The following is a 23,882-nucleotide window of genomic DNA, read 5'->3' on the forward strand; positions in this document are numbered from 1 at the left end:
TAACACTACCCTGCCAAGCTTCATAAATAAGTGGAACATTAGCACTAATGTTGTGTGTGTCAGAAACCCTCATGTAACTCTAAATAATGCCCTTCATATCAGGGGAAAGTGGTGATCAAAGTGTGGCAGGCATTTAATTTATGTTTGTATACAATAAATTATTGCTGGTGGTTTGTGTTTATTTGAAATGGGGATGTGTAAGCTATATTGGGAGCATATCAGCAACACAAAACAAGAACATCTGTAATTGAGTATGTGTGTGTGTGTGTGTGTGTGTGTGTGTGTTAGTGAGAAATCCAGAAGGCCGCATTCGTCTGTACTGTAAGGGCGCAGACACTGTGCTTTTCGAGAGACTACACTCCTGCAACCAGGAGATGATGAACATCACTTCCGACCATCTTAATGTAAGTGTTTTGGCTGTGTATAAATATGTATTTGCATTTAAATATATAGAGAATTTGAAACAGCAGAGTTGCACAAACTATGGTTATTTATATCCATATACTTTTTTATATAGTATTATAATATCTGATTTCACCTTGACTTGTTTCTCCTGTGGCTGATGGTTAAAAATACACTCAAGGAGATGTACAGTCTACTTCCTTTTTATCAATTAAACGACAGAGCCCTCTAGTGGGTGTTTTTAGTGATTCATTTATACAGTAGTGGCCATTTTAGTATACTTGTATTTTCACCATCCAAAAAAATGGTTTACGGTCTGTTATTTACATCTTTTGCTTTAGTGTGTCTGAAGGAAATACCAGTTTACTTTTCCAAACATTTATTTTGCCATTAATTGTAATAATCCAGTGAGATTTTTGTTTACCAAATGAGTCTGACAACATCCAGTGCTCCACACAGAGATCAACACTTTTAACAAGATGAACAATTAATAAACTAAGTAATCAAGATTAGTTTTAACAAGATTGACAGATGCTGTCAATACCAAGACCTCCGAAAAATGTCTGAGACTAGTCTTGAGAACCACAACACTAGTTAACCACATGCTCAACTACATTAGTAAATTAACACTGATTTCTAACATTTGCTCTCTTTTGATAAGCATAATAACACAATGTTTTTTTTTATCTTGAGCTCATGTTGAGAAGTTTGTATGTTGATTTAGGAGTATGCGGGCGATGGGTTGCGGACGCTTGCTGTGGCGTATCGGGATCTGTCTGAGGAACAGTGGGAGAAGTGGTCGGAGCGTTACCGTGGTGCTGATAAAGCCACAGACTGCAGAGATGACCGGCTGGCTGCCGCCTATGAAGAGATCGAACAGGACATGATGGTGTGTTTGTGTAGAAATGTGCTGGTTTCGCTTTGAATAATTAATTTTTTTATAATCATTGATGTTTACATGTGATCTGTTAAGCTGCTGGGGTCAACAGCCATAGAAGATAAACTACAAGAGGGCGTTCCTGAAACTATTGCTATTCTCTCATTGGCTAACATCAAGATCTGGGTGCTAACTGGAGACAAGCAGGGTAACGTCTAGATTTGGCACACATGACCACAACAGCTTTATACTTTGCATCCCAATAAGATAAAACAAGATGTACGTGTAATGTAACTTTAGGGGGGTTTTTTCTCTTCCTGTGACAGAGACCGCAGTGAATATTGGTTATTCCTGTAAGATGTTGAGAGACGACATGACGGAGATCTTCATTGTTAATGGACACACTGTCCAAAGTGTGCGGGAAGAACTGAGGTACAACTGACATCCGTCCATCCATCAGTAACTGAAATATGAGGAGTGTCTTTTTCATCCTCTCATCATTTTCTTGTCGCTGCATCTTTACAGAAAAGCCAGAGAGCGGATGCTAGAGTCAGCACGCACCAGGGATGGAGGGAAGGAAGCGGAGGCTCAGGGTTGGGGTGGGGCGTGTGGGAATGGATGTGAAGGTGGTGCAGCTAATTGTACACCCGATGAGAGCAAATGTCCCGCTCCTCAAGCCCCGCCCTCATCCCTGCTAGAGTCAATCAGTGGAGAGTTTGCCCTCGTCATCAGCGGACACAGCCTGGTGGGTGACACCTGATTCCAAAGATGCAATTGGAGGATGTGAAGGAGGAAAAAATCTATACCTTTTATTTTGTTCACTTTACTTAGATTGAAAAAAGTTCCTGCATTTTCAAAACAAATACATGATATTGGTTTAGTTTGTGTGGACATATTAAGGAATTTCTCTCTCTTTGCAGGCTCATGCTTTGGAGGCTGATATGGAGCGAGAGTTTTTGGAAACTGCATGTGCGTGTAGGGCAGTGATCTGCTGCAGGGTGACTCCTCTACAGAAGGCTATGGTGGTCGAGCTGGTTAAACACCATAAGAAAGCCGTCACACTCGCCATTGGAGATGGAGCTAATGACGTCAGCATGATTAAGAGTAAGAGACTTCTTTAAACATTCTGTTAGCCTGGTGAATTAAGTTATCAAAGTCACTGTGGTTAGTTAAGGCTATATTGTTTTGCCTTGATTCAATCTATCAAAAGATGCAGATTTGTGTTGAATGCATCATAAATCAATGCAGAGATTGTCACAGTATCAAACATTTTGCAGATCATTATTTTTAAACAGTTTTGACAGAATTAAACACTGATTCTTTCTCACTTGTGAGTATTGTTGCATCGTATTCCAGTAAATACAGTGGTGGCCAAAAGTGATATCTGACTTTTAACAATTAAACACAATTAAAGTCTTCGCTCATTATTCATATATCTTAAAACGTTTGTATGAAGGTAGTTGACAGACTAATATACAAATTTGGGATGGGATTTAAAAAAAAATTAATAATAATAATAATAATCTAGATAAATCTTTCTGATGCTATTTTATAATATAATTATTAATTATATGTAAAACAATGTAATATTAACAGTTTGTCTGTTTTAAGTACCCATGCATGTTGTTTTGATGTGTTTGGAGAATAAACTGAATCTCAGCTGTGACAAAAATAAAGGGACTTTACAAAAATTGAACACAACACAGATCGTTGCTGTCCTTCCCTTAACCTTGGATGTCAAAATTGCTGTTTTACAGGAAATGGAAAAACACCGTACTTTAAAAAATATTAAACACTGTGTTTTGAAAATTGACAACAAGTGACAGACATATAGGGTGACTAATAATAATGATTTATGGCAAAAACAATTAATCACAAAGTTTTAGAAGGACAGCAGCGATATGCAAAGTTTATAAAGACACACCCAAGAAAATAACTTCAAAATAGTACCACAAGAGATTATCAACAAATATTTATAACTGATAAAAATGTAGGCAGCGTATTGTCTATGCATTTTTTGTTGTATATTACAGTGAAACCTGTGTTCCCTGATACACTGTGGTTAGCCTTATTGCAAAATAATTTTGTCTGATAAATACTTTAAAAGTTAAGTTTTGTCCATTTTGTACCATGCATTTTATATTGATTGGTTAATCTAACCTAAGGGGGGAAATATGGTGCAAATACGCCCCCTCCAGACATTACATTCGGCCACCACTGTAAGTCCAGATCATGGAGGACCTGAGTCGGGCCACAGAAACCAAAGGTTTGAGATGTTCGTTTGTTCTGTTGTTTTGTGGTTGTGTCACTTCCCCTGGCTGAGCAAAAACATTTCAGGATTCTTACCGTGGGCTCTCATGTGTCACAACTATATTTCATAAGGGTCCTGTGAACATGGATAACAACAAGATGTGACGGATGTGGTTTATGTCTAAATCTTTTTGCACCATCCTGTGCTGAAACACACAAACACGAACAGGTTGCTGCCTCTGCAGCAGTGTTCCATTCTCTTGTTTGTTTGATGCAGTGGGTGTGTGCAGGATTGTGTTTATTTTATTGGTGTGCACAGGTCAAGGGTCAATCTCGTTAGCATTAAATATCAGACAGTTCAGTTTATCATAAGATTTTATGACACTACTGGGGAAAAAATCATTTTCACTAGTTCACATGACTTTATGCTTATAAATTTGACAGAGACTTTTATCCAGAGTCTGACATTTTAAGTTATTGGATACCTACAGTATTATTAGTCTGTGCATTCTTTGGGGTCGAACCTATGACCCTTGTGTTTCTAGAGTCATCCTTTAACAGCTACACAGACACCAGTCATCTATTTGAAAATCTAGACCCAGATTTCTTTCTGTTACCATTTTCATTGAATTGAAAAGCTTTAACAGAAGAGTTTCCTTATGGAGGAAAAAATATTTCCTATTATATGAATAAAAAATATATAAAATGACATAATGGTATATTAGAAAATATACAGAATAATATATTGTGTAAAATAAATATATTACTATATATTGAATATTAATATGGAATTGCCGCTTTTCATATATTGAAAAATATATGACAATATATTTACTTATATGTCCCAATAAATGTAATTTTTTAATCAGTAATATACTTTATAATATATTGATGTACATGTAATAAGATATGGTACTGGATTTTTAAACATATATATTTTTACTCATGCCATATATACACACACATATATGGAAATATATATTTCTTATGTTAAAGAGTACATAACATGAGATCATGAAAATTAATGTGTAATGTTGCTGTGTTTGAAAGTAAGCTGTGCAGTCTGCCAAGTTGTAAATCTGAAGGTGAATGAATAACAAAGCTATTGGCTTGGAAAAAAGTGAGTCGACTCTGAGTCACGCAAATGAGTCATCCCTAGTCCGATTCGCAAACCGCCACGGATTTACGCCACTACATATAGTCCCCACCTATGTTTTGCTAGGACTTTCCCCGAAAACTTCACTCTTCTCCCCCAAACACTGTAGTTCGTGAGCCTCATTCGCGGTAGACCAATCACATCAGACTAGACCATCTGCCCATCACATCAGACTACAGAGGTAGTAAAGTAGGAATAACTGCCTATTATTATGAAATAATAGTGTTTTTTCACCTTCTATGTACTTAAACTTGTTGTTGGACACTCCATAAAACAAAGTAGGACCTCAAAAATACCCTAGTTACAGTTGTGTTCAAAATTATTCAACCCCCAATGCTGTAAATGGTTTTAGGGAATTTAGTGTACATTTGTAATTGTATTCAGAATGAAATCCTACAAGGACTTCTTAAAGAACCATATGCAACTAAAATGACATCAATTAGTTTTGTAATACAGTAGTAAATGTTTCTTTTGTGAATTCTTCATTGACATAATTATTCAACCCCTTAAAGACTACCACTCTGAAGAACAGAGGTTCAATGAAGTGTTTTCAATCAGGTATTGAAAACACCTGTGGATATCAGGGAGCAGCAATAAAGCCTAATAAGCACCAATTAGGCAGCTTTAAAATGACTGTGATACTCAGCTCCTTCTAGACATTTACTGGTGTGGTTACAAACATGGTGAGGTCAAGAGAATGGTCCAGGAAGACAAGAGAACAGGTGATTACTCTTCAAAGGAAGGGCAATGGCTATAAGAAGATTGCAAAGATGTTAAACATACCAAGAGACACCATAGGAAGCATCATTCGCAAATTCAAGGCAAAGGGCACTGTTGAAACGCTACCTGGTCGTGGCAGAAAGAAGATGCTGACTTCGACTGCTGTGCGCTACCTGAAGCGTAGAGTGGAGAAAAGTCCCCGTGTGACTGCTGAGGAACTGAGAAAAGATTTGTCAGATGTGGGTACTGAAGTTTCTGCTCAGACAATACGGCGCACCCTGCGTAATGAAGGCCTCCATGCCAGAACTCCCAGGCGCACCCCCTTGCTGTCCCCAAAGAATAAGAAGAGTCGACTGCAGTATGCCAAAAGTCATGTGGACAAACCACAGAACTTTTGGGATAGTGTTCTGTGGACTGATGAAACAAAATTAGAACTGTTTGGGCCCATGGATCAACGCTATGTTTGGAGGAAGCCTATGAAGAAAAGAACACCATGCCTACTGTGAAGCATGGCGGGGGGTCAATCATGCTTTGGGGCTGTTTTGCTTCTGCAGGTACTGGGATGCTTCAGCGTGTGCAAGGTACCATGAATTCTCTTCAGTACCAGGAGATATTGGATGACAATGTGATGCAGTCCGTCACAAACCTGAGGCTTGGAAGACGTTGGACCTTTCAACAGGACAATGATCCCAAGCATACCTCCAAGTCCACTAGAGCATGGTTGCAGATTAAAGGCTGGAACATTTTGAAGTGGCCATCGCAGTCACCAGACTTAAATCCGATTGAGAACCTCTGGTGGGACTTAAAGAAAGCAGTTGCAGTGCGCAAGCCTAAGAATGTGACTGAATTGGAGGCTTTTGCCCATGATGAATGGCCGAAGATACCCGTTGATCGCTGCAAGACACTTGTGTCAAGCTATGCTTCACGTTTAAAAGCTGTTATAACTGTAAAAGGATGTTGTACTAAGTACTAAGATTGAATGTCACTTGGGGGTTGAATAAAACTGATAATGATGTGAGCTCAGAAAAGACATTTGTGGTTATTTCCTTATAAATGTTATGTTATATTTGTCTGACCTACACGTGCCTCTTTGATTTAATTGTAAGCAGGATGACTGAATGATCAATGTCAAACCGACCAAAACAATCAATTTCAGTGTGGGTTGAATAATTTTGAACACAACTGTATGTACTTTTAAACAACCATTTACAATATACATGTTTCATATTTTAAAACATAGCCTGTTTGCAATAACATAAGCACACCTGCTCAAATCAAAAGCAGTTAGGGAACAGACAATAACTTAATTGAAAAGTGCTCCCCCTTTACTTTTTAAATATAATAACATATAATCTTCATGATATTTGGCCAATCGTTATCCTAACCACAGACTCTACTCTTCAACAACACGGTAACCCCACACATATACACATACTAGAAAGCCTTCTAAATGTCTAAGTAATACAACATTAAACACTAACAGATATATTAATATCCAGTAAAATTACATGAAATAACACCTACTTTTAAACATTTTACTCTCCTTTAGCAGTCAGAAGCAAAGCATGCTGGGAACTAGAAATCTGCTTTAATTCATTCTGTGAATGTGTCCATATATGTGTATACTATAAAATCACATTTATATGGGAACATCTATGTGCAATATATACTCAATAAAAGATCAAATGTGATGAATATTAGATTTATGTTTTCCTTTGTTTCTAAATATATTTAAATGTTCAATTTATAAGCATATATTGTCAATGCATATATTGCTGTATGTTGAAAAATTTTAGCACCAGCCACCAATATATGGAAATGTATTATATAACATAATGCATTATATTTTGAAGTATATTCCCGTATATTTTTGCTCCGAAAAGGTTGTTTCATTTTCTTTAAAATAGAAAACATTTATCAAAAAGGGTAGAGGAAATTTAGTTTAGTGCTTCTTAACCAAAGTACCCTCAAACATACCCTATCATGTCACCCAGCTGAACGTGTATGCATGTGTCTTCCTGTAGCGGCTCACATCGGCGTGGGCATCAGCGGTCAGGAGGGGATTCAGGCCGTATTGGCATCAGATTACTCCTTTTCCCAGTTCCGCTTCCTGCAGCGACTTCTACTGGTACACGGACGCTGGTCCTATCTGCGCATGTGTCGCTTTCTCTGTTACTTCTTCTACAAGAACTTCGCCTTTACTATGGTGCACTTCTGGTTTGGATTCTTCTGTGGATTCTCAGCACAGGTGAGAGCGAGTAAAGCTAGTAATAATACTTCCATTTAGAATCAGACATACAGGGTGAGCTCTCATATGTTTTTACTACAACACTAAAGGAATTTTGTACAGAGTAAATACAGTTCAGTTGTAATTATGCTTGGTTTATTTGTTGTGAAATCCATCATAAAGTCTCAAAATCGAAATGAGACCATCAACGTAGTTTTAGTTATAAAATAAAGAAAATAGCTCACTGTAACTAAATCACTGTAAATGATAGATTCATAAACGTTGAGAATTGTCATATATAATACTGAGATTAATTTTTTAATTGACACTGTTTATACAGAATGTTGGCTTCCTAAACATTCAGACAATATCAAAGATATCAATCATATTTTAAGGTTATGTTATGCTCAAGATTATGTAATGTTCTTTCCATTATGTTGGACACTTTTATGTAGAAAATTGTCAATCTAAAAAATTATTTCAGCTGGTTTCTGATAACTATGAACGTTACACAGGTTTTGTTAAGAGAGCATTGCCATTTTCATTTAAATAGCATTCCTAGATCCATTGTGGTCATTGTTGAATTTCGACAAAATCACATAAAGTCATCTAACAGCAATGTGGAAGACTGGCAGCGTGACAAAACACATGAAAACTATGATAAAAATCGAGACACATTATTTTTATTTGAAATTTTGGAGAAATATTGTTAGTAGTTTACAGAATGAAACATAAACGATCATTTTACCTAAACGTACCTAGAAATAGTCAATTTTAACATTTGAAAATGGTCTCTTTATTTTTTCTGCGTCTATATATATATACAAGTTTTTATTTGCTCTGTTCACTGTCCTTCTATGCTTAGACTGTCTACGACCAGTACTTCATCACACTCTACAATATTGTATACACATCCCTGCCTGTGTTGGCCATGGGTATCTTCGATCAGGTAAATCACTCTTTATTCTATAGATACCCACCAAAATGACTTAACCTATTTATTTTATTAACCACCTCACATAATCCTCATTTCCCTCAGGATGTTCCTGAGCAGAGGAGCCTTGAGTATCCAAAGCTGTATGAGCCAGGTCAGCTGAACCTGCTGTTTAATAAACGCGAGTTCTTCATCTGCATCGCACAAGGAATCTACACCTCTGTGGTTCTGTTCTTCATACCGTATGGAGTTCTGTCTCATGCCACGCAGAGCAACGGCGTCCCCCTCGCAGACTATCAGACATTTGCAGTTACTACAGCGACGGCCCTTGTTATCGTCGTCAGCGTGCAAGTGAGTCCATGTAGACAGATAATAGATTTTAGTTAAAGTCACACAGCCATTAACCAGACTACCTGATATTACTACTCACAAAGGTGTCGAGTTTTTAACGGCTAAAATGTTTTTTTGTGACTTGTTTTCTAGATTGCTCTGGACACTGGTTATTGGACAGCTATCAATCACTTCTTTATATGGGGTTCTTTGGGTACCTACTTCACTATTCTCTTTGCTATGCACTCCAGTATTCTCTTCAGCATCTTCCCCAAGCAGTTTCATTTCCTGGGTGAGTCAAAACTTCAGCCAGCTGTGTGCATACAGTATTTCGGTAGCATCTACCAGGATCATAAGCTTACTAGCCATACCTTCTTACATCTGGAAATCGTCTTTGGAAATGATTTGGTTTGGTTTAATTAGGATGTAGTATGAATTTGAAAGGAATCATTTAAAAGTGAAATTCAAACCTTAATATGCTTAACATGCTAGAGACTTGCTTTTAAACTGAATATGGAGCCTTGTTTGGTTTAAAATGCATATTGCATATAACTTGGTAATCTGTGTGAACATTTGATGTGTTTTGTTTTTGTGTGTGTATTATTTGTGACCACAGGTACTGCTCATAACACGCTAGGACAGCCTTTGGTGTGGTTAACCATTGCATTATCAACGGTCATCTGTATTGTTCCAGTCCTCGCCTTCCGCTTTCTCAAACTAGACTTAAAACCTCAGCTGTCTGATACTGTAAGTATGTGTGTGACATGTCTGTCATCATCTAATGTTTATGTTAAACATGAAATTTTGATGTTAAACTGTTCCATAGAAGAGAAGATATTATGTATACAATTTTCTAAAAAGCTCATTGTCACTAGGAGTACTTATACATGACAACAATGGGGCAGAAAACCAAAAAGTTTTGTTTCACATGCACATGACAGTGCTGTCATTTATACCAGGCCAGTAGTTGGCGATGTCACTTTGTAAAGAAACACAAAGCATACCCAGTTTTAAGCCCAAAGTGCTTTTTAATACTGTTTGTTTGTGTATGTGTTTAGAATTGGGAAAAGGTAAATATAGCCGCTGGTCTTAATCCTCTTTAATGTACAAACTGATTTCACCATAAGCTGCAAGATGCATTTATGTGTTTGCGAATAACGGAAAACACAGCATTAATACAGAAAAACTTGAATAAGTTACTGTATTCTACCAATTGGCAGTTCCGCGTCCGCTGTGTAACCCCCTTTAAAGAGTAAGTAGCATATGATTTTTAAGGTCCTACTTTGGTTTATGGAGTGTCAAACGACAAGTTTATGTACATAGAAAGTGTAAAAACACTATTATGTTGTAATAATAGGTTAATATTTTTACCTTACTTCTTGACTGTCTCATAAATGATTCGTTCCGCGATTCATCCATCTTATCCCCTCCTATCTGTTGGGCCTAGTGTCATGTGATTGGTCAGATGTTGTAGTCTGCTGTGATTGGTCAAACGCGTTTGTAACGAGCAAGGGGGTACGAGAGCGAGTGATGATAATGAGTGTCAGCTGCGCGTTGCACGGGTATCGACACCAACTCCTTTGGTGTCATTTGAAAATGAATTGTAACCATTGTTTCCTCAGAAGTTCTTCCTTTGGTAGTTTAAATAAGAAGCACTTAGTTGCACAACATAGAACACAGGTTTCAGACGGCACACGCATCACAAACGAGCAACAGTGTTTTTTGGAGAAGGAGAGAGCGAAGTTTTCGAGGCAGTCCCAGCAAAACTTAGGCGGGGAATATGTCTAGTGACGTAGATACGCGGCGGTTAGAGACACGTCTCGTTTGCATTATTCAGAGTTGACTCCCTTTTTTATGAGCCAATAACTTTGTTATTTAGTCACCTTAGGACTTAAAACTTGGCAGACTGCTTACTTTCAAAACACAGCAACATAATGCACTGCATGAAATTTAATTTTCATGATCTTGTGCTAGTTACTCTTTAATGGGATCAATTTCAACACATAGACGCACAAATACAAACGATGTGTTTGACATCACCGTCTTGATCGTTTTTAAATGTTTGCCACAAAACACCATTGATTTCCTTTTTTAGTCACAAATGTATAAACGCGAACTAAATAAAGCATTTAGAAACTTAACATAAAGGTCAAACATCTTTTCTTATGTGTAATATTGCATTAGTATGACAAAAATTTTCCCCCACACACTCACCCCACCTCTTTATTTCTCGCTCCATCTTTTGCAGGTGCGCTACACTCAACTCGTACGGCAGAAAAAGAGGAAGCCCTGTGGCCGCGCGGGTCGTGGAGTGGGCAGGGCAGAAGCAACTGGAGGCAGTGCTCTCGGCCGTCTGGGGAGAGGTGGCTCTCGGCGCTCTGGGTATGCGTTTGCGCACCAGGAAGGTTTCGGCGAGCTGATCACGTCAGGAAAGAACATGCGCCTGAGCTCAATGGCTCTCGCCACGTTTGCCTCTCGACACAGCAGCAGTTGGATTGACACTCTTCGCAAGAAAAAACATGCAAACAGCACAAGTTCACATAGCACACCGCCTAATGGTGATGATACTACTCAAGCTCCACCCCTTTCTGCAGCATCCTCTGTGACTGGCCCTCAGGACGCAACCCTGGGCGAGGCAGGGCAAGCCTGTAATGAATCTGTCGTCAAAAACAGCCCTGATGAAATTGCTCTCGGTGTGGTTAGATGTACAGAAAGAGAGGTGGGAGGATATGGTGCTGGAACTGTTCAGGTAAATATGTTTTAGGGAAACATTCGAGCTCTAAAAGCAGTGATTGAATAGAGGAACTGCAGTGCCGCTTACATAGATGTAAATTTAGATGAAATAGGGGTTAGAATGCTGATGAAGCGTAATACTAATTTAGTAATGTTGTGAACTGTCAAAAAGCTAATTTCCCCTAAGGACCAAATGACGGGAAACAGCAGAATGTTAAAAACACTTTCATTTCTCTTTTTTTGGGGGGGGGGGTGTAGTAGTGGTATCTGTTTTAGCCTTCACAAGTTCCCCAATATTTAGGAGAACCCTATTGTTCAAGTTCATTTATTTATAGAGCACAATTTTAAAAAAGGCACAAGACTGACCAACATTATATAAGTAATCATAACACATGAACAGAAATACAAAATTATCAATTCAATGACAGACCATGGGGAAACAGATCAGCATTCAGAGAGCGCAGAAAATAAGTATAGAAATACAAAATAAAATTTAATAAAAGTGGGTTATTAGTAGGTCAGATCAAACATGTAAGTTTTCAAGCAAGACACAGCAGAGGGCCAGCCACTGAAAAAGCTCGATCTCCTCTACATTTTAGTCTTGACTGGGGAACTAAAAGGAGATTTTGAGCGCAGGACCGTCGGCTTCTAGTGGGGGTATATAGCTGCAGCAGATCTGACAGATATCTGGGGGCCTGGTTGTGTAAAGACTTGTAAACCAATAATAGAATTTTAAAAACAATTCGGAAAAGTATGGGCAGCCAGTGGAGAGCCCGCAGAATAGGGGTGATGTGGTCATATTTGCGGCTATTTATAAAAAATCTCGTAGCAGCATTCTGAACCAGTTATAGGTGGATGATTTGTGATTGCGCAATACCACAACACAACGTGTTTCTAAGCGCGAAGTGATGATAGCATGGACGGCCATCTCTAACATTGTAGCACTTAAAATCTGATTTTAGACAGCATGCTGAGAGCCAATTACAGAGGAGATATGCTTGTCTAATTTTTATGGCTCATCATTGCTATTCATATGACTATTGATATTCATATGGGTTATTATGTTACATAATATGCAACTGTGTTAAAATATAATATTAAAAACAGTACTATGTATGATCAGATGAATTTTTTATTGTGTTATATTCCAAGTAATATCAATCAAAGTGCAGTTGAGTTGTTTTGATTAAGTAATAGTTACAAAAAAATGCAGCCAATACAATAAAACCATGATAAAAATATGTTATCTGCAAATAAACATTTCATATGGATCGTTAGATGAAACTTAATTGAAAGTATTTTCACTGAAAATGAATTCTTCTGTTGTAGGAAGCAGTGTTTGTAGAGAGGGGAGCTGGACCTCGGACCAGTGGTGCCGGTAGCCAACCTTCCATTGAAGAGGAAACATCCAGCGGCGAGTGAGAAAAAAATGTTTGTTGGGTGGATATATCGTTTTCAATCCTTGATGTGGATCCTCACACCTCCTGGTCATGTACAGTTTACATGGCCAGTAAAGATAGAGCCCTGGACAGACAGTTCGGGAGCATAACTATTTCAAAACACATAAAAATGCAAATCAGTGGGCGAACTGTGCAACCAGACAGGACAAAGAGAGTTTTATTTTTGTGTGGTGGTACTCACTTGTATTCAAATATGATCTCAGATAACTTGCTTATCTCTTATTAAGTTATTTGATATGTTTATGGATGAAAGAGTTTTCCATTTTAGCCAAGCTGTTAAAAACAGCAAACCACTATATAACATTGCCAATGGTAATAATATCACACACTTCTCTCTATTATAGCTAGTTGCCCTTTTGTGCAAAAAAGTTTTCAGGTCAAAGTTTAAAGAAAAATCAGGATGAAGATGCTTTTTCTGAGTCATGGTTGACCTTAATACATCATATCCATTTTAACCTTTTGGTTATATGAGTATCAGGCCTTTTTTCCACCACACATGCTAGCAGAGACTAAGTGAAGCTGTGACAACAAAAGCAGCACTTTCATACTGGAAGCGTCTTTCCTGCATAACAGCTGTTGCTCTATGTTAACAAAATAAAGCTTTAGAATATAGTCAAAAATCAGTAGTTATGCTATTACCTGGTTGGTTATTTAAACACCAGCCAAAATGTTTATACACTTCTCAAAAATGTTAGCTTACCATCTGCATCAAGAGATGAACATCCAACAGTGTCATTTGTCCTAATATAAAAGTGTAAGAATGTGCATTACTTAAATGTGCGGCGTTAAACAGGCCTTAAAGGGACAGTTCGAGTAAATGTTGACAGAATTTTCATTCTTTGTGAACTATCCCTTTAACAAAGTAAACAGTGCACAGTATCATCAAGTTTTGTTTCAGTATTCAGATGAGTTAAGTCTCTTTCTCTGTATCAGCAGTCTCTCATGTGGTCTTTTGCCTTTTTTTGTTAGCTTAGAAAATAATATTTTTCTTTTTGTATCTGTCTGTTGCTCAGCCGTTCTTAAGCCTGTTAACATTCTCTCCAGTGACAATTTATCTTTAATTGCATATAATGTGGAACTATCAACTGTGAAATGAACGTTCCCATGTGCTGTTGGAGAGAAGGACATGTGGGTTTGTTTGGCAGAGAGATCTACAGATTTGTCATACAGTTCCCAAGATTGAGAATAGCACTAAGATTCTATGTGTTGAAGGAAACACTATCGTTCTCAGTGAGAACGTGACTTTACTGGATGAAACCCTTCCTTCCTCATCCATTTCTTTGCACCATACTGGTGCTTAAACCCTGAACGTCTGTCTAGAATTTAAGTTTGATTATTCACCACTCCTAAACTCTGATCTACTGGAGTCCAGCTGTTTGCCTAGCTGTTGTGCATGGATCCAGTGGGCTGGTATAGTGAATGTTTGGACTTTGAAAACTTGACAACTTAAACTTTGAGTTACCAAATGGAGACCATCCTGGTCTAAATGTGGCCTTCACCAATGTTGGGATGAGATTGAGAGTAATTTAATGAGAGTATAATGTAAAATAATAGTGTGCGTGCGTATGTTTATTGTGAATGACAGATAGATCAAATGATAACTTAAAGCTTCTAGGTACAGTACTTCAAACGCACCCTGTGTAACTAGTAGATCTAAATCTCATACTGATGAATAGAGATAACTATTATATGCCTTAAAAGCAAAACGTGTCAGTGTTTAAAATGTCTACCTTCTTCCATTCACAGCATAAAAATATTTTCATCTGATACAAAATTATTTTGTCTGATACAATAAGAGGGTTAATGTCAAATGTTTGTTTTTTTCACAGTTTCTATTGCGTAAATTTATTGTCTAATGTTTATTTGTGTTGTGAACAGTAGATGAGCCTGGAAAAATGAAAATATTAAATAACTTCAAGTAATAAGTGATCAACTGATCCTGATTATGTGTCTAACTGTGTGTGTGAATGACTTGAAATATTTTCTTATTGTTCAAGAAATAATTAATATTGTAAGATAATCAATTATTATCTTGGCATCAGGATAAATTATAATTTCATGAGAAGGGACAATATGGCAAACAGCCTTTTAAATGTTAACACCTCCACACCATGACAATTTAAGTGCATGCAATGATAAAAGACAATCAGATGTGTAACCGTACAAAACGTGACAATTATTTTGAAACAAAGAGAGATTGGCTGTGAATATCCTAATAAATTGTTGGTTTGGCACAGAAGGAAATCCTTTTATAACAACAAACCATTTTCCATAATCATGTATGGCAGTGGGAAATGGGGGTGATTTTGTTGCGTAGGATGTGCAGAGTGGTTATATCCTCACAAATTTGCTCAAGGATGTATACTGTACGGACGCCATTTGCTAGAATAATATTAAAAGATAACACATACACCATTTGATGTCATTGTTTTGGAAAAATAACTTAGATGTTGTTTAAAAACCTTGAGCTTTTGCATTGAGACAAATTGTTATTTCACTGCGAACTAACAGCATTTAAATACATTTTCAGTGTTTAATTTTTAAACATACAATTAATAGGTTATTACTATTATAAAAAGAATTTGTAATACTTTATTATTAGTAATATACAGTGTTATAATACTTCTAATGAATAATAATATTGTTGTTTTAAATTATGTTGCTCCATCAAAATTTCATAAATCATTAAATACAAATTAAGGAAAGGTATTGTTATGTAGGCTATCCAATGATAACTAGCGTACAGTAGATGTCTTTATATATAAATGTATGATCTCGTGCCTGTCAGTGACATAAGATCTCTTGGATCACCGTCTCTCTATTGTTTATAAACCTGACCGCAAACAGAACACTTAGTTTCACGCTCTTTGCCTTGTCAAATAGGAACTTGTTTGTCTTTGTGGTTCAACAGTTTCGCAAGAGCGGATTTGTTTAAGTAGCAGATAGTTAATATGCGGAGTAAGAGGAAGGGGGCTGTACTCTTCTGGATTTATCATATATACAAGACCCCGAGCCGAAGTGAAAATATAATAGTTCGAATAGATCAAGAATTGAAATGAATCGTTTCAATGAATATGTTAACGTAATGGTCTCTTAGTGCTGATGGAGGAAAATGTAAACAGTCTACACGTTGAACTTGTCAAATGTCCCGTTATGCGCGTAATAGTACTTTTGTGCCTAATTGTTCTTGGAAGCAAAAATCTTATTAAGTACAATGTGGAGCAGATCGACATTGAAGTTACTCGTCTTTGTTTTGTCTGCGATGAAAGTTCACTGTTATCGTGAAGGAGATGAGCTGTGTCCTCGCAAAGGTAACTTTCACCTAAGATCTCTTATTCGTTTGTTGATTTGGTGGGTAAAATTTATTTTACCTATTCTGTATATTGTCAGTCAGTTTTATTAGACGATTGTGTTTAACCTCTGCTGCGAATTAGGGTCCGATTATGTGGTTAATGGTTAATATTGAGATGTAATTTTAACCGTAATGCTATATCAACATCTTTAAAAAATGTACAGTGAGCAATATAAGTAAATAAGAACTTGCTTAACATGTAAGAATGACTTTTCCTACAACAACTAAAGTGATTGACTATTATTCATGACCTTATACTTTAAAGGGATGGTACCTTTTTTTACTTGCAGGCATATTATTTACAATGTACCATGAACCTGGAAAAATACATAATGTGCTATTTACATTTTCTAATAATTGTAAGGCCCGGTTTCAAAGACAAGGTTTAAGGCTAGTCCTCAAATGAATGTGTGTCCTTGCCTTACTCAACATAACTTGCCCAGAAATGTCTAAAAATATATCCGTGCCATTGTTTTGTCTCAAGATGCACACCAGTCACGTATTCTTCTAAGCCATTTCTATAAAAGCGACATAAATATCTTAATTCAACTAAGGCATAGTCCTGACATAAGCTGTAAGCCATAAACCAGGCCCAAGTATATAGAATTGCCTTATCTTAAAATAAAGCCTATAGCCAATCTGTTGGTGCTACATGTTAGATCAGTTAGACTAATTTAGATAGACAGAAAGTTTGTGGGGACGAATCTGGGAGATCTTAGTAAAAGGAACTGAAATCAAAAGTAGCTCTCTGTTGCATAATTTGGTTCCATATTTAACTAACTCAATGAACTATGAAATATACTCGTGTATGTGCTCAGACTTGATATCTTTGTACATGTGACATGCGGACAAAGATATTTCAGGATTTAATCTGAGTCAACTATTGTAACATTGTTTGACTACAGTGGACTGTTTATTTTTTCAGAGCCCCCTCCTGGAGTTTTGGTATTGCAGATAGGAAGCAATGTTGTGCTGGGCTGCCGAGGTGATGTCACTGTGAATGATGTGCCATTGGTTTTGGCCACAGTGGTGCATAAAAAACACAGAAATAGGTCAGAAGTTGTAAATGGTGGCTTTACAACCCAAAGCGATTCCGTATATGTTGAAGATAATAGTATACATCAGATCAAAGCAAGTGCTACAACTGGAACAAACACGAAGACTGTTGATTCCAGAATGTATACTGAACCTAAAGAGAACACAACGGTCACTGTTAAACCTTCTGTAACTATAAGAGAGGATCGACCCCCTTCAAGGCGTGTCTTGCGTGATGTTGATCGACCCACCCAATCAGATGGGGCCGGTGGAGCTAGACAGGAGAAGGCGTATGCGGTTACCATGGGAACAAACTCCTTTTCAGAGGAAGATGAATATGATGACTACGATTATGAGGAGGAAAGTTCCAGGGTGACCAGGGGTATCAAAAAGCGAACGTGGTGGACTCGGAATGGCCAACAAGTGCGTGTGGGTGTTGAAAGGGGAGGGATTTTACGGCTTCCCCATCTCAGCTTGGCCAATGCTGGAAATTACAGCTGCTATAGAGGAGACAGATGGATTTCAACGACTAACATTACTGTGGGGGGTGAGGACTTTTTTCCACAAACAGATGTATTAATATATTATTTAAGACGTACACTGAATCACTTGTGTTATTTTTACAGCATCCCCAGAGAGACCCACGATCATTTGCTCCAGGAAGACTCAAACTAGCAAGGTCCGCTGTGATTGGACATCCAAAGAACCAATAACCCCACGGCCACTTTGTTACCTCCTCCTTAGGTAAGTGTGTGTGCGTGCATGTCTGTAAACATGAAACTTACTTCAAACTAATCATCACTTATCACAACTGTGTCAGTATTCACTTGATGTCTTGAAGGGATAGTTGCCAGTGGCGGCTGGCCAATAGAGGGCGCTAGGGCGCCGCCCTCCCTGAGCTATACACACAAAATAATAATAAAAAAAAATGTATTGTATATTTGCGTAATGTAATGTTATAGATAATCATATGTGGAAAATATATGTTTTCACCATCAGAATATGGGTTCTGCCTACTGCACGTCTCAATTTCAGCTGAGGGGCGATCGAGATCTCGCCCACAGAAGGCGGGACTTTGAAGAATTTAGTCAAATCCTGATTCAAGATATACAACTGATTGAAGACGTGATATAAAATTTACCCAATCAGCGTCAACAAATCTTATTTGAAATGGGCGATTTGTCTGTCGCCTCAGACTTCTATACTCAGGGTGGGTCTGTAGTGGCGCAATTTCCAATTGTGTGTCAATGGCAGGCTCAGATAAATCCGAAAACGTACCTTACTCAAGGAGCTTTGTTCAGATCAGCCTGACCTCTTAATCAGACAGCAGACAGGCGTAAAAGGGAAGAAGTTCACGCGAAGCTTCTCTAGTGGTATCTAATGGTAAATTAACTGATCAGAGATGATCTAATGAATAAACAGGTGACTAGATGTTCTTTAGTTTTGTTGCTTGCTGAAATTTTTCGCTGTGCCAGTGTGCCACAGCTAGGGTGACCACCAATTCGGGGGCCGCAACCTTATAAGGTCGCTGAGATGAAAAAAAGGAATTGCTCTCCAAAGCACACAGCCTCAAAAGTCGCAGAGGACTTCTTACACTAAAAAAAAAAAAATATTGCTGCTTGTCCAATTTAATTTATTTAAAAAAGTTAAATCAGCAACACATTTTTTTTTAAATTGTTCTATTTTGTCACAACATGATTTTTTCATGTTCAGTTATGTAACGTAATCCATTCATGTTGGCAGTACATAAATGATTTGTGTTGTATTAACATAATTGTTACAACTAGGCAGGGGATTTATATTTCCCAGCAAGCTTTGTGTAAGACTGCATTTTGAGAGTTATTTTCTTAATTAAGTGTTGATTTTTGTGATTTTCAGTACAGAGAAATACTTGTTAGGGTTTAATATTCATTTATCTTTGAGAATTATAGAGGAGTTTCTTATGTTTTTAAAGTTTTGTGGTAACCATTGTTTAGAAAGCGTTGCCTTTGCTACGTTAGTGGTCGGTTACATTTTTGAATATGAATATCCGTTAGCTTGGGTAGCTTCATATCTTGTTACAGATAAAATAAAATGTTATGTCACATCATATAAACTAACTTATGTTGAGAACGATAAATGAAAATAAGAAACGTTTGTTTGTTTAACAAACATTAATTCGGCAAAATGAACATAATGAAATTATGTAAACATAACTTAATTTGTGCAACCAATGTACATCATTTTTTCATGTTACTCCAACAGATTTTCTTTCAGTGTTATTGCATCACCTGCTGCCCATGTTGCGTGTTGACAACAGCAGGACACAGCAGAGACGTTTCTGATTTATTTAAACAGATAAAGAGCCAGAGAATATGACACGTTTATGTAGATTAAAACAGCCCAACATTATATTAAGTTGAGCAAAATAATGCACCAATAATGTTAATTAACAACATCATATATATAATAAAAAACTGAAATTGACCGTCTTTGTGAATTACATACTTTTATTTAATTTAAGTTTTAAATGATTATTTAAAAAAGCTGTGAAGGAGACATTTGTTCTATCTTTAAAACCTGCAGAAATAAGGTTGATTTTTGGGTTGCTTTTGAAACAACATTTAAAACGGGACAGCCTTCCCAGCCTTCAGTCGCGCAGATGTGATGCAATCTGTTTAAAAATGCAGCCTTCAAAGGAGGCAGTGCCGAATTAGGACTCAGCTAGTGTGGTTGTAGTCTCTCTGAGGCTGCTCTGCTAGAAGTGGGAGAAGAATTCGTCTGGTTAAGAGTTGTTCTACCACTGAAATAATTTTAGAGACATTAATTTAAGGTTGAAAACCAACAAGGTGTTGCTTTAAAATGCATAATACATTTTTACATAAGGCTTCAGAAGATTAAAGTACATGTATGAACAGCTTTTGTGCTATTCTGTCCCGCAAAAAAATGATATCTGTTTTGAAAACGTTTACAGTATAATAACGCCCTTTTTTTCTCCTGTTCTTTACAAAGATACTCGGGTAACGTCACTCGTACTCCGTGTTCATTCTTCAGTTCGCGGTGTTGGTGTGCTTTCCCCGTGGAGGAGGGCGACAAAACGCTCCATAAGGCAATACTTTGTGTCACAAACACATTGGGCAGCGCCACCAGCCCTCAAATATCCTTCACGCCACAAGAGATCCGTGCGTGCTTCTATTACTCATCCCAGTGGCTATGTGTTTCTTTATGCTTGTCTTAGCTTACAGCACCTTTAATAAGACGTTTTAACAACTATATACTTATAAAAACACATATTTTCTTTGTAGTTAAACCAGACCCTCCTACCAAAGTTGAAGTGAGACCAGTTGAGGGAAGAAACAACATTTTAAAAGTGTCCTGGTCTTATCCCAGAAATTGGAAAATTGGCTACTATTTCCTAGACTTCTATCTGAGATACCGACCACAACAGGCAGAAAAGGTAATATGGGAGTTTTGATGTATTTGCTTGCATGTAGATAAATCAATGTGCATCTTGATTTGTGGGTTTGATACTTTTTTATATTTTCTGTTGGTGTATCTAGTACCAGATAGAGTGGATAAAAGAAACTCTGCACAGACGCCTATCTTTTACGATTTCTGATGCTCTGCCACACACTAAGTATGAGATTCAGATTCAGGCCAAAGAAGAGTTTGATGGCCATTACAGTGACTGGACTGACACTGTGTTTGGAATGACCTGGTCAAACAACGATATATATATTGGTAAATATTTACACATCTAAAAAATGTGTATTCTTATCTCACTTCCAGTACAACTATCTTAACAAATTAAAAAAAATCCTAACTGTAACAGTTATTACACATTTATGGTTAAAAGTACAAAATTAGCCAATCAAATGAAACAAAATTAAAATATAATAGATTCATGCAATTAAACATGCTTAAAAACATCTTAAAGGAGTCATATGGTGCGAATACATGGTTTTCTTCGGTGTGTTATAAGTTGCGCATGTATTAGACACGTAAAATTGCAAAAATGAAAGTGTCGGAACAAAAGATACATTTTATCTTAAAGCAAATGCTCACCCAGACCTGCCTGGATCGCCTCGTGTAACCAGCATTTGTTTTTGGCCTTGTCATATGACTCCTTTAAAGAGTTCAACAAAAATAAAATTCTATTATCATTCACTCACCCTTTATCATTTCAAATCTTTTCATCCACACATCCAAACACAGCGGTCCCCATTGACTTGCATTGGTTTTGTGCAAATACAATTGAAGTGAATGGGGACCACTGTTCAGTAACCAACGTTGTTCAAAATATATTTTTTGGTTTTCTGTGCAAGAAAGAAAGTCATACAGGCTTGAAATGATGAGAGGGCGAGTAAATGGAGTACATTTTTGGGTGAATAATCCCTTTAATATATATATTTCTAATGTTGGAGCAGCTTTGTAGTCAAAACACTATTTATTGTTCCTCAAAGAATATTTACTTGTACATTTTAATCTTTGTTTGTCATGTTTTTCTGTAGCTCCTGAGACCACTACCAGCTTTGAAAGCAACAGCTTGGTACGTTTATTCAATGTAATATCAATACAAAAACACAATGATATGCATCCACATGCACAAAGCAGCACATCTCACATCTGTTCACTCTCTTGCAGGAGATGTTTTCTGAAGGTTCCGAGGGATCTGGAGAAGGTCCTGGTCTAGGTGAGTCTGGGTAAGAGTTAGTGGGTATGACCTGAGCATGAACATGACCTGAACATCATTGTTCTAATTCAGATATTGTTTCTCCCACATCTGTTAATTCAATAACAAAAGATTAAAAAGTTATTATGTGGTACCTCAAAATACAAAACAGGAAAAGGTTATTAGAAACATTCCTGAAGTTTAACAATATGCCAGTATTCCTCTCCAAATGGCATTTCACCTCTGTCCTCACTTTCTCTTGCCCTTGCTCTCAGATTCGGTGGTCATAGTTGGAGCAGATGATAGCGATAAAGTGTGGCTCTGTGTGTCAGCAGTCTGTGGGCTGTGTTGTTTTGCAGCCCTCATGATTCTCACACTTTATTTCTTCAGGTAAATCTCCTTTAGCTAAATTGTATTGTTTTATTGTCTTTTTATTAGTAAACAAATGGTAACCTCCACATATCATCATTTCACTATATCTTTGACTCTTTCTCAGGCATAGGCTACGGTTTATGTCTACACTAGGGAAAGAGAGTTTGCTATTTTCTTTCCTCCCTCGTTCCTCTCCCCCTCTTCCTCCTCCGGTACTTTCTGTGCAGCTTCCAGAAGAGGGGAATTCTTTGTTGTCTCCTATCAACCACAACCAGCAACGTTTCCTTCCTGATCAGCAAGAGGAACAGGAGGGCATTCACCTGCATAACATAGACTACTTCCTGACCCCGGCGACTGAGGGTGTGCCATTGACTATAAGCTCTTCTTTACAAGACACATGAAGAAATATACAATGTGACTGACTCTGATGGATCACATTTTATGTCTATCACTCTGTGGCTTTGAATGATTTGATCACAATATTTGTAATGTTTTGTTATTGTAGGCCCTATAGCCAAATCACTATAGGAGCCAGTGACATGTTGCTTTATTGGAATGTTTGGTTATAATGCTATACAATGCAACACACCTGCTGCTGAACAGTACCGCGTAGCTAAAATGCTTTTTTATTAACTGTTCTAAACATGGTTGCCTTCTGCCAAGTGTCTTTATAATAGTGTTTCCAAGTATACCAAGTGATAAAAACTTCACCTACTTGGAAGAAAAAAATGGCCATCTTGACTAAAGAGGTGAAACAATAGTTTTCTACTTGAAACCCTTATAAAACTTCTATAATTATGAAAATTCTGTAAAGGGAAACTGTGGTGTTATTGCTTTGAATACATTTGTTGAAATGCAATAAAATCTTGCATTGTGTGCAATGTTTTTGTGTTAGAGTTTTTTTGTGAAATACAAAGAGCTGCACCGTATCTTCTGAATGATATTTCATTTTTTGTACAATATTTTTACAATACCTATTGGTTCAATGGAGATTATTAAAATGGTGTGTGTGGAAAATCAAGAGAACGCACATGTGTTGGTAGTTTGAATTATTGACTGTTATAATATTGTTGCTTTTGCCTTAATGCTGTAATGGATATGTAGTCAGCAAAGGATGTGGACATTTCTACTCTGTGTTGATCTCACTCTGTGTGCTTTTATGTTAACCATAAAACCATTTGTGTTTTAAAGCAATAAACAAATAGGAGAGAAAAACAGTAATGTATCTGCAGTCAAACAACGGGTTGTAAAATGTTACAAACAGCATATAGAAACAGAGCTTTATTGTGGGCCTGAACTGACAATTTTGTGATATGAAAAGTAAAAAAGAACCAGAATCTGCATAGTTATCTTTGTTTAACAAAGAGTATATGTGTTGCTTTA

The 23,882-nt window shown here is 37.2% G+C and overlaps 2 protein-coding genes and 1 long non-coding RNA gene across 7 annotated transcripts in view; 2 read left to right on the forward strand and 1 right to left on the reverse strand.

The window, feature by feature from the left end:
- The window catches only part of atp8b2 (ATPase phospholipid transporting 8B2), a 32,839-nt gene extending 17,821 nt beyond the window's left edge, over positions 1-15,018 (forward strand). For all 5 annotated transcript variants that reach the window (XM_056762278.1, XM_056762277.1, XM_056762279.1 and 2 more), the window contains 13 exons: positions 289-404; positions 1,127-1,291; positions 1,376-1,487; positions 1,606-1,711; positions 1,805-2,024; positions 2,200-2,383; positions 7,430-7,653; positions 8,498-8,581; positions 8,672-8,917; positions 9,050-9,188; positions 9,513-9,643; positions 11,145-11,645; positions 12,959-15,018. In XM_056762278.1, coding sequence (XP_056618256.1) covers positions 289-404; positions 1,127-1,291; positions 1,376-1,487; positions 1,606-1,711; positions 1,805-2,024; positions 2,200-2,383; positions 7,430-7,653; positions 8,498-8,581; positions 8,672-8,917; positions 9,050-9,188; positions 9,513-9,643; positions 11,145-11,645; positions 12,959-13,051 — 2,321 coding nt within the window. In that variant the 3' untranslated portion in view covers positions 13,052-15,018. The remainder of the gene's footprint in view (positions 1-288; positions 405-1,126; positions 1,292-1,375; positions 1,488-1,605; positions 1,712-1,804; positions 2,025-2,199; positions 2,384-7,429; positions 7,654-8,497; positions 8,582-8,671; positions 8,918-9,049; positions 9,189-9,512; positions 9,644-11,144; positions 11,646-12,958) is intronic.
- A 1,008-nt stretch (positions 15,019-16,026) lies between these two features.
- Positions 16,027-23,380, forward strand: il6r (interleukin 6 receptor). The gene is made up of 10 exons (XM_056762281.1): positions 16,027-16,400; positions 17,367-18,023; positions 18,103-18,220; positions 20,468-20,637; positions 20,761-20,912; positions 21,016-21,196; positions 21,967-22,004; positions 22,100-22,148; positions 22,403-22,517; positions 22,624-23,380. Exons 1-10 carry the CDS (start codon positions 16,304-16,306, stop codon positions 22,898-22,900), a joined length of 1,854 nt encoding a protein of 617 aa, XP_056618259.1. The 5' UTR covers positions 16,027-16,303; the 3' UTR covers positions 22,901-23,380.
- The window catches only part of LOC130432784 (uncharacterized), a 32,138-nt gene continuing 30,359 nt past the window's right edge, over positions 22,104-23,882 (reverse strand). The window contains exon 3 of the long non-coding RNA XR_008908484.1: positions 22,104-22,238. This is a non-coding gene — a long non-coding RNA (uncharacterized LOC130432784). The remainder of the gene's footprint in view (positions 22,239-23,882) is intronic.

This window comes from Triplophysa dalaica, chromosome 12, assembly GCF_015846415.1.
Source record: "Triplophysa dalaica isolate WHDGS20190420 chromosome 12, ASM1584641v1, whole genome shotgun sequence".
In the NCBI taxonomy this organism is placed as follows: Eukaryota; Metazoa; Chordata; class Actinopteri; order Cypriniformes; family Nemacheilidae; genus Triplophysa; species Triplophysa dalaica.

Coding starts and splice junctions, on each gene's coding strand:
- il6r (XM_056762281.1), top strand. CDS start 16,304: ATGTGGAGCAGATCGACATTGAAGTTACTCGTCTTTGTTTTGTCTGCG. Junction 20,638..20,760: donor CTTCACGCCACAAGAGATCC/GTGCGTGCTTCT, acceptor TTTTCTTTGTAG/TTAAACCAGACCCTCCTACC. Junction 22,005..22,099: donor GCTTTGAAAGCAACAGCTTG/GTACGTTTATTC, acceptor ACTCTCTTGCAG/GAGATGTTTTCTGAAGGTTC.